The sequence below is a fragment of the Mobula hypostoma genome, chromosome 21, assembly GCF_963921235.1.
Source record: "Mobula hypostoma chromosome 21, sMobHyp1.1, whole genome shotgun sequence".
Classification (NCBI taxonomy): domain Eukaryota; kingdom Metazoa; phylum Chordata; class Chondrichthyes; order Myliobatiformes; family Myliobatidae; genus Mobula; species Mobula hypostoma.
Genome location: NC_086117.1, coordinates 22,107,674 through 22,122,859, shown reverse-complemented (window position 1 = coordinate 22,122,859; position 15,186 = coordinate 22,107,674). Strand labels below are relative to the sequence as shown.

At 40.2% G+C, this 15,186-nt stretch overlaps 1 protein-coding gene across 6 annotated transcripts in view; it reads right to left on the bottom strand.

The window, feature by feature from the left end:
• LOC134359857 (G-protein-signaling modulator 1-like) overlaps nucleotides 1–15,186 on the bottom strand; it is a 294,482-nt gene that overhangs the window by 16,400 nt on the left and 262,896 nt on the right. For all 6 annotated transcript variants that reach the window (XM_063073605.1, XM_063073611.1, XM_063073608.1 and 3 more), the window contains one exon: nucleotides 14,539–14,733. In XM_063073605.1, the coding sequence (XP_062929675.1) occupies nucleotides 14,539–14,733 (195 nt within the window). The remainder of the gene's footprint in view (nucleotides 1–14,538; nucleotides 14,734–15,186) is intronic.

Genomic DNA, 15,186 nt, shown 5'->3' with positions numbered 1-15,186 from the left:
TACCAGACTGTCACACAGGCCCAGATGGTTCACTGAACGTCATTAAGAAATCTGCCACCATTGCACAATCTGCTTTTTTCCAGACCCACATTAATAGACTTGAGTCTAACTACTTTCTGAAAGACCCAGCAAGCCCCTCAGTTCGAGAGCAATTAGGGCAGGTAGTAAATGGTGGCCTTGCTTGCCTTGCACAATTCCTCTGAACAAACAGAAAGAGTATAATGCAACACAGGAGGCTCTTTACTTCAATACAGTATTCCCGACTGCTTCTCAGAACTAGCAATTAAAACGACTCCCCAATGTGCTCTTTCCTTTACAAGTACACATTTAATGTAATGGTGAATGAAATTAGCATAGATAGGCTCTTCATGGTCGGCACAGTTGCAGAGGGCTAAAAAGCCTATTTGTATTCTGTATGAGTGAGCCTGTAACCATCTTTGTAAGGCTCAGCATCTCCATTAACCCTCTCCTACATGGGGCACACAGATATATCACAAAACAGTTTTTCTGGCAATGCTGAAGTCAACAAGGTTCAGTTAAAAACATCTTCAGAGCTGCAATTTGCCATCGGCATTGGTCAGAATTCTGACCTGCAGGGGCACTGTGAGCACTTCAATAAAGAGTTACGATCCATCCTGAAGAAGAGTGTCTCTAGTTATGTACTTAATCATCAGAGGATCTGAATAAAGTTGTACAGACTTTTAAAAAGTCACTTGTGGAAGAGTGTGTTCTCCAACCAGAAGCACTGGATGAACCAAGAGATCCGCAATCTCCTGCAGGCCAGATCAGTGGCAGTCCAGTGATTGACTTGGACATCTTTTCCGATCTGTTAACCAAGTAAAGTTCAAGGAGGTACAGTTATGACTTCTGGAAGCCACCTCACACGTGAAGTGGCAATCCTGGACCAAACCTGAACCACAGAACGAAGCTCGACAGCTGAGGCAAGGCTTCAGTGATGTCATTACCAATGAAGTAAAACCAGGTGATATATATGACAACAAAGTTTCATTCCCAGAAGAGCTCAATGCCTTTACTGCTCACTTGACCGACAAAACATGAAGGCCCCTTCACAAAATCCCAAGGGCCCCGATGACCCTGTGATTTCAGTCTCTGAGGCAGGCGTGAGAGCATCCTTCAGGAGGGAGAACCCAAGGAAAGCATCTGCCCCAGATAGGGTACCTGCCTGAGTACAGTGGACCTGTGCTGGTCAACTGGCTGGAGTATTCACTGAGATCTTTAACCTCTTGCGACCGCAGTCTGAGGTACTCACCTGCTTCAATCAGGCTTCAATTATACTACTAACCCAAGAAGAACTTGGTACCCTGCCTCAATTACTGTGATCAAGTGCTTTGAGAGGTTGCTGACGAAACATATCAACTCCTGCCTGATGAGTGACAGGCACCTGCTCCAATTTACCTACTGTCACAACAAGTCGACAGAAGTCACTTCATTGGCTCTTCACTCAACCCCGGAATATTTGGACAGCAAAGATGCATTCAACACTGTCATCCCTCAAAACTAAATGAGCTCAAGCCTTAGGCCTCAATACCTCGTCTATTTCCTCATATGCAGACCCTAGTCAGTTTGGATTGACAATAACATCTCCACAATAACCATCATCACAGGTGCACCACAAGGCTGTGTGCTTAGCCCCTGTTCCACTCACTTTATACTTATGACTGTGTGGCTAAGTATAGCGCCAATGCTATATTTAAGTTTTCTGACGACAATACTCTTGTTGGCCAAATCAAAGGTGGTGATGAATCACCACATAGGAGGGAGATTGAAAATCTGGCTAAAAGGTGCTACTACAACAACCTCTCACTCCATGTCAGCAAGACCAAGGAGCTGATTATTGACTTCAGGAGGAAGAAAACGGAGGTCCATGAGCTAGTCCTCATTGGGAGAATCAGAGGTGGAGAGGGTCAGCAACTTCGAATTCCTTGGTGTTATCACTTCAAAGGGTCTGTCCTGGATCCAGCATATAAGTGCCATTACGAAAAATGCATGGCAGTGCCTCTACTTTCTTACAAGTTCGCAAAAATTCAGCATATCACATAAGACTTTGACAAGTTTCTATAGATATGCAGTGGAGAGTATACTGATTGGTTGCATCAGAACCCGATATGGAAACACTAATGCCCTTGACCAGAAAAGCTATAAAAGATGGATACATTCTCACTGCTGTCATCACAAAGGAGGTACAGGAGCTTTAAGTCCCACACCACCAGGTTGAGGAACAATTGTTACCCTACAACCATCAGGATCTTATGGATAACTTCACTCATCCCATCACTGAACCGATTCCACAACCTATGTTGTCCTGATGAAGTCCTGATGAAGGGTCTCGGCCTGAAATATCGACTGTACCTCTTCCTAGAGATGCTGCCTGGCCTGCTGCGTTCACCAGCAACTTTTATGTGTGTTGCTTGAATTTCCAGCATCTGCAGAATTCCTGTTGTTTGCGTTTAAATCCACAACCTATGGACTCACTTTCAAGGACTCTGCAACATGTTCTGAATATTTATTATTTATTTACTATTATTAATGTGTGTCTTTTTTCCCTTTTCTGTACTTGCACAGTTTGTTGTCGTTTGCACATTGGTTGTGCATCTTTGTTGTGTGCAGCTTTTCAATGATTCTATTGTGTTTCTTTGTATTTATTACGAATGCCCCAAGTAAATGAATCGCAAGGTTGCATACAGTGACATATATGTACTTTGATAATAAATTTACTTTGAAGTTCAATGGCAACTGCCCGAAATACAATTTGGATACAACAGTAGATAGATGCAAATGACAAAAAAAAAGGTTCTTTTGATGATGAACTATTAGAGGTTATTTGACAAGGCTATAATTAAAATATAAATTAAACAAATATCTTTAATGAGTGACTGATTTTGGAAAGCAGAGAACAGTGAGGTGAGCAAATTAGGTATAAAATTAGCTCAAATTCAATTGTGAATTTTAAAAGAATTCTATGTGGCAAACTGAACAGCCCTTTTAAATTATATTTATTATAAGTTGGGGGGGGGTTGGTTATTAGGATAATCCAGATAGGTAGGGCCAACTTTTTCATTAGGTATTAATTAGGTCTCCATACTTCTCCCTTGTGTTTCTTCTCCTTGATCTCCTGACATTGCTGACTTTTGGAGATACAGTTTCTGGTAGCTGAAGTTTCAGTGTCGATGGGGTCCAGGCAAGAGAAGTGAGGTGAATGTGTACAGGTCATGTGCAACACTGCTCTTTCTCAAACCCACCCAACAGCAAACAGCACTTGTCATCTTTTCACTGGGTCATGACCAAAACACTCAGCGATTCTGGTTCATGAAGCTGGTTCAAAGAGCAGCAACCCATCAAGGATTCTCTGAACTTGCGATATACCATCAGGACAAAATTAGCTCAGGAATAACATTGCTCTCCTGGAGTCTGACATGTAATGATCGGAAGATATTATGAAATTCCAGAATCAAACAACAGTCTGTGAGGATCTTTATCTCAATGGATCCAAACAAATGCTCACTAATCCTTTCAATTGGGAAAGACGATATGGACAGCAAAACTCTCCTACCCATTAAACTTTATAGCGCTCTTAATGACTCCTGGAGCAGGACGTCAAATGAACCGAGAGACAAGTTCTAGAGTACTCTCGTAGAACTGGACAGTAATGCTGCTGAAACCCAACAGGATTTACAATATAATTATTGACCAATTCCATATTAATAATTTCTGCAGCAGTTTTTCTTATTACTGGGTAAGCTACAAATTAAAGAAACCAAATTTCTTAAGAAGGCTACAGGCTCCACTCGAACCTTCAGTTGTTTACCATAATTAGTTCAGAATGTAATTTGGTTGAGTCCAACAAGCTGTGGAACAAAAGCATGAATTTTCACAATGGCTAATGTGCCTGCTCTTGCATGTTGTAATGGGGAGTGTAATTGCTTTTGGCTCTTTTGGCCAAGGCCATTCCGGTACTACAGAAAAATAAAGCAACATTTCTCAACATAAAAAGGGAGATTTGTATCAATTTAATGGAGCAGATAATAACCACTCAGGAACTTTGTTTCTGTTACAGAAAAAAAATGCACGATTTATAAGTATTTCTATAGCATCAATCAAAAATTAACAGTGGTGGAAAATTTCCACTATGGATTAATAAATAATACCATGACTCTTCAGTTTTCAACTTTGTATATTTCTGAGCAATTTGCAAGATTCAGACTTCCACAGTTAACAAAAGCATCCTTTATTCTAGATCAAGGGTTCGCAACCTCTTTCATGCCTTGGACCCGGTACCATTAACCGAGGGGTCCACGGGCCCCAGGTTGCAAACTGCTGCTCTAGATGTTATTACTTCCTGCATTCTGTTTGAGAGGTTCAGATTTTTTTTACTGTCATTGAATGTGTCCTGGTACACTGCCTAATCAAAGTGCTGGCACTAACAATGCTAAGGTACACAACAAAAAGTACTGTACTTACTAAACAAATACAAACCTGGATACAGTCTCAGCTGTCAATAATTTAATGACTTCAAGGTACCAGTAACTGAAATAATTAATTCTAGGAAATGCAATAATCTATACATGAGCACACCTTTCAAACATCCCTAATGTTCAGTACAGCTCCATCAAAGTGCAATGATTCTCCCTTATGCAGATGCTAGACAAATTAGTATCTGTTTGGACTTTCTAAATCATAGGGATTTAAAATAATCCAATTAAACAGTTGAGTTTTGCTAAGTTAATGCTATCTTCACAAAAATTTAAGTGGAATGAGCCTGAAGTGAGGAATAAACAAGCTCTTAGGTGTGATTATGTTCTAAAGAGCAAGATATCATGCTAATCCAATCATGAGGTTTTAAATTCACAGAATCAGAATAAAAGGCTGCACAGTTGAAGGCCATCGGCAAAATTCCAGCTCAGGAATTGAAAGTACAGGCTCTAATCCTAATCTCACATGTGAAAATATTCACAATATTTCAATATTCTGCAAATAATCCTTAAAGTATAAACTTCTCCCAAGCCATCATAGTTCCCACTACTGGGAGAAAGCTGAGCTCTGGAAAAATCAAATTTCTCCTTTCTGAGCTCAGACAGGTCGGTATGGTGCGATCTGAGAAGTTTCAGCAAGGAATGCTCACAGTGCAACTCTGTGCAATAACTTATGGTTTATTATTAACAGTGGATTAGTTGAATGAACACATTATCTTTTCCTCTGTGGGATCAGTTTGAACGTATATCTCATGAGCTGTTTGACAATCTTCCTCTGCGAGGTAATGGTTGCCAGATATCTATTGTTAACTTGCCCTCTCTAACAACCTTACAGATACCTATTACATTGCAATTGACAAGGTTTATTTCCTTACAACACTGAAACATTTCATTCTGTAAGCAATTCCCAGCGTTACTTGATTAAACATTTGCTGTACAAAAGTTTGCCAAGAACATTCATGGTTAAGGACCATGATCGCCTACGTCACACAACACAGCACACAATGAATGAATATGTTATATGTGTTCTATGATCCTTCCTACAAAGTCACCCAGAAATAATTGAAGAACAAATTCGATCTCATGCTAGAGTGTAAAGCTGCAGAACACAAACAAATTGAACTAGATTTATGAAGGCAAGATAATCTCACCTGCAATCGATACACAAATTTTTGTTTTATTCTCCTTTTCCATAAGGCAAAATGAAAATAACCCACGACAGACAAAGCTTTTAGATTCCTGTATAAATCATTCTACCTATGACAAGAAGTATAGCTTGCACAACCCCGACCCTAACCGTGCATTAGCTTGTTTCTGTCCTGGTGATCGGAGTCTAAAAGCTTTTACTGCATCCCTTAGGCAAACAACCCAAGCTTTTCAAAACCTTGGGGATTCTAAAGTGCTTTACAGTCATTGAAAGTATCACTGGTCAATGCGAGAATGTTCTGTCTTTTGATATGAAGCACTTGCATCAGGTATTCCTTGACAGTGCATGACCAGAAACAAAATAAGGTTCTTTCTGTGCCAGAAACATGTTGTGAATCTAAACTCATACAGAGAAACTAATGGGCCTGAAATCCCCATGACCTAATCACTTGCATTTTAGGACAGAGTCCATGGTGGGGAGGCTGGTTTTCGTAATGTGCTAAGCTGTTTCCGTAAATCTCTGCATTTTATGACGGAGTCCATAGAGGGGAGGCTGGTTTTCGTAATGTGCTAAGCTGTGTCCATAAGTCTCTATATCTCCGGATTTTAAAGGAAGCGGCAGTGGAGATAGTGGATGCACTGGCTGTTACTGTACGGCTTCCACAGATCCTTGAATGGTTTCCACAGACTGGAAGGTAGCAAATAGATGCATTTAAAAAGACAAGAGAGTGAGAACAGGTATCTACAAACCAATTGGTTGGACATCAGTGCTATAGAGCCTACTGGAATCTATTATTCAGAAAGTAATAGCAGCAATTACTATTGCTGCTAATAGAACCAATTAGCAGCAATAGAACTAATAGAACTAATTTACATCGGTGGTGCGCAAGTGGAACAGGTCAAAAGCTTTAAGTTCCTCGGGATCAATATCACAAATGACCGACTAGGTCCAACCAGGCAGAATTCACTGCCAAGAAGGCCCACCAACACCTTTACTTCCTGAGAAAACTAAAGAAACTTGGCCTGTCCCCTAAAACCCTCACTAATTTTTATAGATGCACCGCAGAAAGCATTCTTCTAGGGTGCATCACAACCTAGTATGGAAGTTGTCCTGTCCAAGACCAAAAGAAGCTGCAGAAGATCGTGAACACGGTGCAGCACATCACACAAACCAATCTTCCGTCCTTGGACTCACTTTACACCGCACGCTGTCGGAGCAGTGCTGCCAGGATAATCAAGGACACGACCCACCCAGCCAACACACTTTTCGTCCCTCTTCCCTCCGGGAGAAGGCTCAGGAGCTTGAAGACTCGTACGGCCAGATTTGGGAACAGCTTCTTTCCAACTGTGATAAGACTAATGAACGGATCCTGACCCGGATCTGGGCTGTACCTTCCAAATATCTGGACCTGCCTCTCGTTTTTTTTGCACTACCTTACTTTCCATTTTTCTATTTTCAATTTATGATTTATAATTTAAATTTTTAATATTTACTTTTTTTTTACTATTTTTAATATTTAATATTTGTAATCCAGGGAGCAGGAAGCGCAGAATCAAATATTGCTGTGATGATTTTACGTTCTAGTATCAATTGTTTGGCGACAAAGTATAAAGTATAAAGTAGAACTGTGCAAAATCCAACATGGATTTATAAAAGGTAAAACAAGTTTGTCAAACCTTTTTTTTAAACTTAAGACTTTGAGAAAGCCTGTGATACAACTCTATTGCCCAATTAACAGAGGAAATGATCCAAGGATGTGCTCAATATCTCTTAGAACAAATATCCTCACAGACTTTTGGGAATTTCTGGGGCATGACTACTCAAAGTGAAGAAGGAGTACTTGGGACATTACTGAGTACATGAGGAGTGGACGAGTTTGTGTTTCCCACATTGTGTTTAACATCACTCTCCTCAGGACACATTGGTTCTGAGTGGAAGAACATCATCTGTGATCCTGAGGGACTGTCTGAGAAGAGACAATAATGAATAGCAAAGGGAAAAAGCCAGCTGCTCTACAAACACGACTGATGTGCACCATGCGCTCACTAATAGAACTAAATCCCACACAATTCAGAGTTTCACTACTTACAAACAAAACTATACAATATAGAATGCAAAGAATAATGTCAGCCTCTGTTACCAGCACCTGCGGTACAATATACTGCAAATTTGAAAACATCCCTTTGAACGTCGGTCGCCTCAGTCAGGACAAGGAAAATTGCGTCAGATTGTCCTGTTGTGTAAATTCACGATGCTTGCTTTATAAAAATGAGCTTCTCTCCTCATTTATATTAGTGATTGCCCTTGAATTAAACCTATATAACAGAAAACTAAAAAATTTTCTTTCCTGCAGATGTATTGACCTCTCATGAACTGACTTAAATGCTCCTTAAGTTTCTCCAGTGGATTTCAATATACTGATTTATCCACACGAGATCATGAAGAGAATGTGTGCACTCTGAATAACACCTTTGAATTAATGCCTGGACTAATAATGTTCCTTTTTCATTTTTGTACACAGAAGAAACCTGGGACATATCACTTTGTAGATTTGTTTAACAGTTCAGTAGTATATTGATCTTCATTGAAATAGGATTTTTACTGAAATGGCAAGAGTTAAAATTGGGCCTGGCTTTGTTAACCTAAAAATCAGTATCGCTAGTCAAATTAGCATTGGCTGGTGAAAACAACAAACATTTCACAACATATCAGTTTCTTGAACCATGAGAGACCACAAAGAGTCCAAAACAGAGCTCAAACTATTTAAACCTGGAATCCCAGACATTTTTACAATTTCCGATGGATTTTTACCACTCAACTCTCTCTGGGCACTTTACACAAATGTCAATTCAGTGAAAAGTCCTGAAAATATTTTTTTCACCCATTGGGTTGATGGTGGAATTGTATTTGTTCATAGTTCTGTAAATAAGGAATAGATGTCAAGTTAGGAAACCATTTGAGCAGACTGCAATTTGAAGCGTCCCGTCTGATTTTCTGGTTGTTTGAATTTCCAAATAACCTATTGGGTCGCATTTAAAAAACCATTTCAAACAGCTGAATTAAGTTTACTTCTCCAATGGTTCTCTAAGTCCATCCCTTTGTATCGCCATGTCAAGCTGCGAGCCCCCACTGTTACTGACCTCAGAATTTAAACGAATTATCGTGTACAAGAAATGCTCCAAAACATTAAGATCGCTTCAAATTTATATTCAAGCTTCTAGGTCTACAGTACAAATATTTGTTTCTGCCATAGGTGGCCAACGGCTGTTGCCTGGTGCAAGCAGTTATTTCCGAATGTGCTAAACCTTAGCCTCCAGCATTTATCTTGGCGAGATGCTAAATATTTGCTGAATAGCTCAATAATATGTTACAGCTCCAGGGAGCTAATGCCCGCAAGAGGAAGACGATGATGAAAGAAGGGTCTCAAAGGTAGACAAGCAAAAAAATCACACAATGTTAGTCAATTAATGTAATATTCCAGAAAATGAACAATTAACATTTCTTACTAAAATGTTAATTACTTACTTAACATATTGGATATAGGCATTAAGGCATAATTGTGAGTGTGCCAGCACTTTGTAAAAGCTACCTTTAATAGTTCTGTGGTTTCTGCTCTTTCCCCACTGCTTTGACATTGTCCAAGTATTTAACAAACTCCCTTTCAAGAGTTCTTAATAAACCCGTTTCCAGCAAGCTCCCAGGCAGCAGATTCACAAACACTGTAGTCATACCCATTCCATATTTCACTGCAGGGTTCTAGAAGGGTAATGACCATTTTTCAACCGGTTTTCCCATTCATCACATTGCTCTAAGCCCCTCAGAAGGTTTTATATGAAAGGGGATATATCTTGCTGGATAAAAGTCCCACCGTTTACATAAAATAAACTGCTCCTCCATGTGTCTTTTGTAAAATTATATGAAGTATTTGTCGAAGTATCTTTGTTCCATCCATTTTGGACACTTAGCTTACTACGGATTAATGCAATGATGAGTAAACTCAGAAAATCCAGCTACCATATTTTGGTATCATTATCACTGTCAAATCATGTAAAACTCTAACTGCTGTAATCAGAATCAGGTTTAATATCATCGGCATATGTTGTGAAATTTGTTAACTTTACAGCAGTAGTACAATGCATGATAACATAGAAAAAAAAGTAAATCAGTTCCAGTAAGTGCGCGTGCGCGCGTGTGTGTGTGTGTGTGTGTGTGTGTGTATATATATATATATATATATATATATATATATATAAAATAGCTAAAAAAAAGTGCAAAAATATAAATAATATTAAGAAGTGAGATAGTGTTCATGGGTTCAATGTCCATTTAGGAATCGGATGGCAGAGGGAAAGAAGCTGCTCTTGAATCATTGAATGTGTGCCTTCAGGCTTCTGTACTTCCTTCTGAGAAGAGGACTTGCCCTGGGTGATGAGGGCCGCCTTCTGAGGCACTGCTCCTTGAATATGTCCCGGATACTATGGAGTCTAGTACCCAAGATGGAGCTGACTAATTTTACAACTTCCTGTAGCTTCTTTCGATCCTGTGCAGTAGCCCCCCACCCACCCCATACCAGAGAGTGATGCAGCCTGTCAGAATGCTCTCCACAGTTCAACTGTAGAAGTCTTCAAGTGTGACAAACCAAATCTCCTCAAACTCCTAATGAAATATAGCCACTGTCTTGCCTTCTTTATAGCCGCAGGTTAGATACTCAGAGATCTTGACACCCAGGAACGTGAAATTGCTCCCTCTTTCCACTTGTGTCAGTTTACTGCAGAATTATGTCAGTGAGGGGGTGGAATCTTGGATTATGAGGTAGTAGAAGGGGAATTTTGCAATGGTGGAGGACACAGTGCAGGCAGAGTGAGCGAGGAAAGGTGACAGTGTAGAGCTAGAGTAGAAGAACGGTGGATGGCAGTGGTGGTGAAAGATGGGGTGGAAGAGGAGGAAAGCAGGATGAAGAGAAGGTACGTCAAGGGGAGAAAAGGGGATGAATATAGAGAGGGCGAGGACAGGAGAGGCTCCAGGAAGAGTGAGGGCTGGTGGCTGAGGCTCAGTGGGTGGATAATGATAATAATGGAGGTGAAGTAAGGGGGAGGTCAATGGGAGTGTGTAAGGACACAAGGAGGAAAAAAAAACAGGTGTGGAGGTAGACCACCTGAACCTGCCATTCAATATGAGATCAAGGCTGATCCATGTTGGTTTTAACTCTTCTTCTCTGCCAGTTCCCAATCATCCTCAATTCCTCGCTCTTTCAAATCTATTTCCTCCTTAAATGTATCTAGCAATCGGGCCTCCATTACCGTTTGGAGCAGAGAATTCCTGAGATTCTCTGCACTGAAAGAAAATTATAGACTCCTCAACTGTAAACAACTGACCCTTTATTCTGTAGCTTAGTTCTGAATGTTATTCATTTACGTTTATCGTTGGCACACTTTGCTTTCTGTTCTGCACATTGGATCTTTATTTTTGATGGATTCTATTGGGTTTCTTTGTTTTGTGGCTGCCTGTAAGGAGACAAATCTCAAGGTTGTATCTAGTATACATACTTTGATAATAAATGCAGTTTGAACTTTGAACTCTTCTGAAAGGCCAGCCTTCTCATCCCAAGATTTAGCCTGGTGAATCTCCTTTGTACTGCCTCCAATGTCACTGCAGCTTTTGCTTCAGGTAAGGGAATCAAAATAGACAATAGACAACAGGTGCAGGAGTAGGCCATTCAGCCCTTCAAACCAGCACCGCCATTCACTGTGATCATGGCTGATCATCCACAATCAGTATCCAGTTCCTGCCTTATCCCCAAACCCTTTAATTCTGCTATTTTTAAGAGCTCTATTCATCTCTTTCTTGAAAGCATCCAGAGACTTGCCCTCCACAGCCTTCTGGGGCACATACCATATACCCACCACTCTCTGGGTGAAAGCTTTTCCTCAACTCCGTTCTAAATGGCCTACCCCTTATTCTTAAACTGTGGCCTCTGGTTCTGGACTTGCCCATCAGCGGGAACATGCTTCCTGCCTCCAGCGTGTCCAATCCCTTAATAATCTTATATGTTTCAATAAGATCCCCTCTCAGCCTTCTAAATTCCAGAGTATACAAGCCCAGTCGCTCCAATCTTTCGACATATGACAGTCCCGCCATCCCGGGAATTAACCTTGTGAACCTACGCTGCACTCCCTCAATAGCAAGAATGTCTTTCCTCAAATATGGAGACCAAAACTGCACACAGTACTCCAGGTGCGGTCTCACCAGGGCCCTGTACAGCTGCAAAAGGACCTCTTTGCTCTTATAATTGTGGACAGTATTCAGGTGTAACCTCACCAATACTTAGACAACTGTGATTAAACCTCCCATTATCAAATTCCAACCCTACCACAATAAAGGCCAATATGTTATGTGTCTCCTTGTTGGACAAGTCTGCTAACTTTTTGCAATTCATGAACACCTAGATTCTTCTGAATTTCAATCTCTCTCCATTCAGTTAATAAACTACCTTCTGAATCCCCTTACTAAAGAGTGTGATGACACACTTCTCCATGTTAAACATCATTTTCCAGGTTTTTGCCAAATCATTCAATCTATCTATATCCCTTTACAGAATAACAATGTCCTCATCACAAATGTCCTTCCCACCTCCTTCATATCATTGGCAGATTTGGAAACTTTACAGAATCTCGCTCTTTCAATCATTAATGCAGAAAGTCATTAAGGGACAGGATAGAGATTAAATTTAATGCAGCTGACTTCTTTCATTTCACGTGTTCTCGGTAAAATACTCTTTTCGGAGACTTGTTTAGTGATTAACAAAATTTAATCAATAAAAGATAGCTCAAAATAGAATCTAATGGATAAGTAGAGCCAAATCATTAAAAAAAAAGTCTTGTATAAAATCTGTACAGAGCTTTTAAATAACTTAATGGTTGCACAGGCTTCCACTATTAAATTTCAGTCTCATTATATTTGTTATCCAGATTGATATTTGTCTTCAAAACAACTTTTATTGAATGAGAATCAGGTTTATTACTGTTCACTTCTATGATGTGAAATTTGTTGTTTTGTGGCAGCAGTACAGTACTAGATATAAAAGAAACTATGAACTACAACATATGTAGTGCAGAATAAAAGGAATAATGAAGTAGTGTTCATTGACTGTGCAGAATTTGATGGCAGAGGGGAAAAAAGCTGCTCTCATAAATGGTTAGAGCACAGGAAATTGTCATTCACCCTACGCCAGCAACCTACCCAATCACCGGTTCTACCCTCCCTGCTCCTATCTTCAGTGACCTGTAAACTTTCATTCAGTAGAGATTTATTCAGTTTCCTCCTGAATATAACAGTAGACCCTCCTCCACCACGTCTGCAGGCAGTGCATTCCAGAAACCAGAAGCTGCATATTCTCTGTTTTATATCTATGACCTTTTGTCCAGACCGTCCCATTTTATACATCTTAACTATTCAACTCAATCTTTCCTGGGGGCCTTTCTAACATTCTTTCTCTAATGTGGCAATAGAAGTGAACTGTTGAGGCAAGACCTTAACACTGGTGAATGCCACAGTAACTGCCTTCTTAACATTCCCTGCTGTTTTCAATGATTTGTGTGTACGTGCTCCTAAAGGCCTCTGGCTTTTGCTACGTTTCGAACAATATTCTTCACGCTGTAGCAATTTCCCACTTTTCCTACTAAGAGGCATCCTTTTCCCTGCATTAAACTTCATCTGCCATGATAAATATATAAAATTAAATAAGTTGTGCAAAAGCGAGCAAAAACGGTGAGGTGATGTTCATGGCTTGCTTCACTGTCCAGTCAGAAATCTAATGGCAGAGGGAAAGAAGCAGTTCCTAAACTGCCCCTGTAATCTGTAAATTGTAGATTGCCTCTGCCCACTCGACCTGCATGCCTGTACACCCAGTAGCAATCTATCCTTCTCACAGATTTTAAAACTGACACTTTTTGTAGTCTTATTTTTATTACTTCAATTACTTTCTGACATCATAAAATCAAAGGAAATACTTCCTTTATGATTGAAATTCATGTTGTTGCACTTGTTTTTTTTAAATCAAATTACTATAAAAATGTCAGCGGTAATAGTGAGAGCAGGTATATAATAGCTAGGGTACCTAAGACTTTTACAAGTCGTATTTGTCAACATGGTGCAGACAGTGTGTTTGTAAATCTCACGGGAACAAAGGATGTCGGGAATGGTGAGGGTGGAGTGCTGCGGTAGGGATGTGGGACAGGTGGCAGGGAAAGAGTGCCGGGGCGAGAGGTGGCGCGAATGTAGTCACACACCCAGCCCTGAGACACCAGGCAAGGTCATTTGATTCCAAACAACTGGCTTATTGATCATTACAGAACATCTCTCTGGTGCTTCCCGCTTCCTCACCTCTCCTGCCTCCTTTTCCCAACCATGATTCCCTGCTCCCTTCCCACTCTCAGTCCACGATAGAAAGTCATATCAGAATCAGGTTTATCAACACTAGCATATACCATGACCTTTTTTTTTGTGACAGCAGTACGGTGCATTGCATAAAATTACTACAGTACTGTGCAAAAGACTTGGGCACTCTAGCTATATATATTTGCACAGTACTGTAATTTGAAAAGGTTAATCATGGGGCATGCTTTTATTGACCTATCAGATTAAACTCTGGAGTAGACCTGATGGCCTAAGTGGGCTAATTCTGCTTCTATGTCTTCTGGTCTAAGTTATAGTGTAAAATGGATGGGTATATAAAAGTGCCCATTGCCATGCTACTCTATGCATGCAGCATGCTTAAGATGTTCAGCAAGGCAGCAGTGATAACACACTCTACAACGCACATTTGACATTGCTACCACAAAAGGCACACATATTGTACACAATCAACGTTGACATGAGAAATTCAAATGTCCGGACACCTACCATTGGGGCCACGTGAACTCTGACATCACTGGTGTCCACCAAAGGCAACAACGTATTGGTTCCTTGCTGTTTACCTTCTGTGCTTGATTGACTCTCCTGGTACCTTCTATTCCTTGGTTGCCCCGTCTGGGGTGTTTTAACTGTGCTCTCGAGATCAATGGAGTGGTAGTCACCAGCTACTTCGCCATTTTGGTCCTTAAAAATTGTAAATCAGATCAACAGAAGATTATGTAATACAGAGATAAACAGGAGCAGGGGTTTAAAAATAAAAATAATTTGGAGTGTAATAATGAGACTTCCTCCAAAAGATCCTCATTAGTCAGTTAATATTTCATCTCAAAGAACCTTCCAAAAGCAATGAAATCCTACAATTTTGAACTAAGGGCATACTTCATGAAGATGGGATCCAGAACAGAATCTTGAAGCAGAGGGAAGGATTGTGGAAAATACAAGTCTGACCTGCGTGAGTTTAAAATCTCCAATGCATTTGCATTGTTTTGCTGATTCCTTCAAATGGTATATATGGAACAAATGGGGCTAGACTTCAACACCTCTAAACGAAATGGCATTGGCATTTGATCCTCAAAGACCAACACTGCAGTTCAAGGAAATTAAAAAGGCATTTTGTACATGTAAAATTCTTTCAAC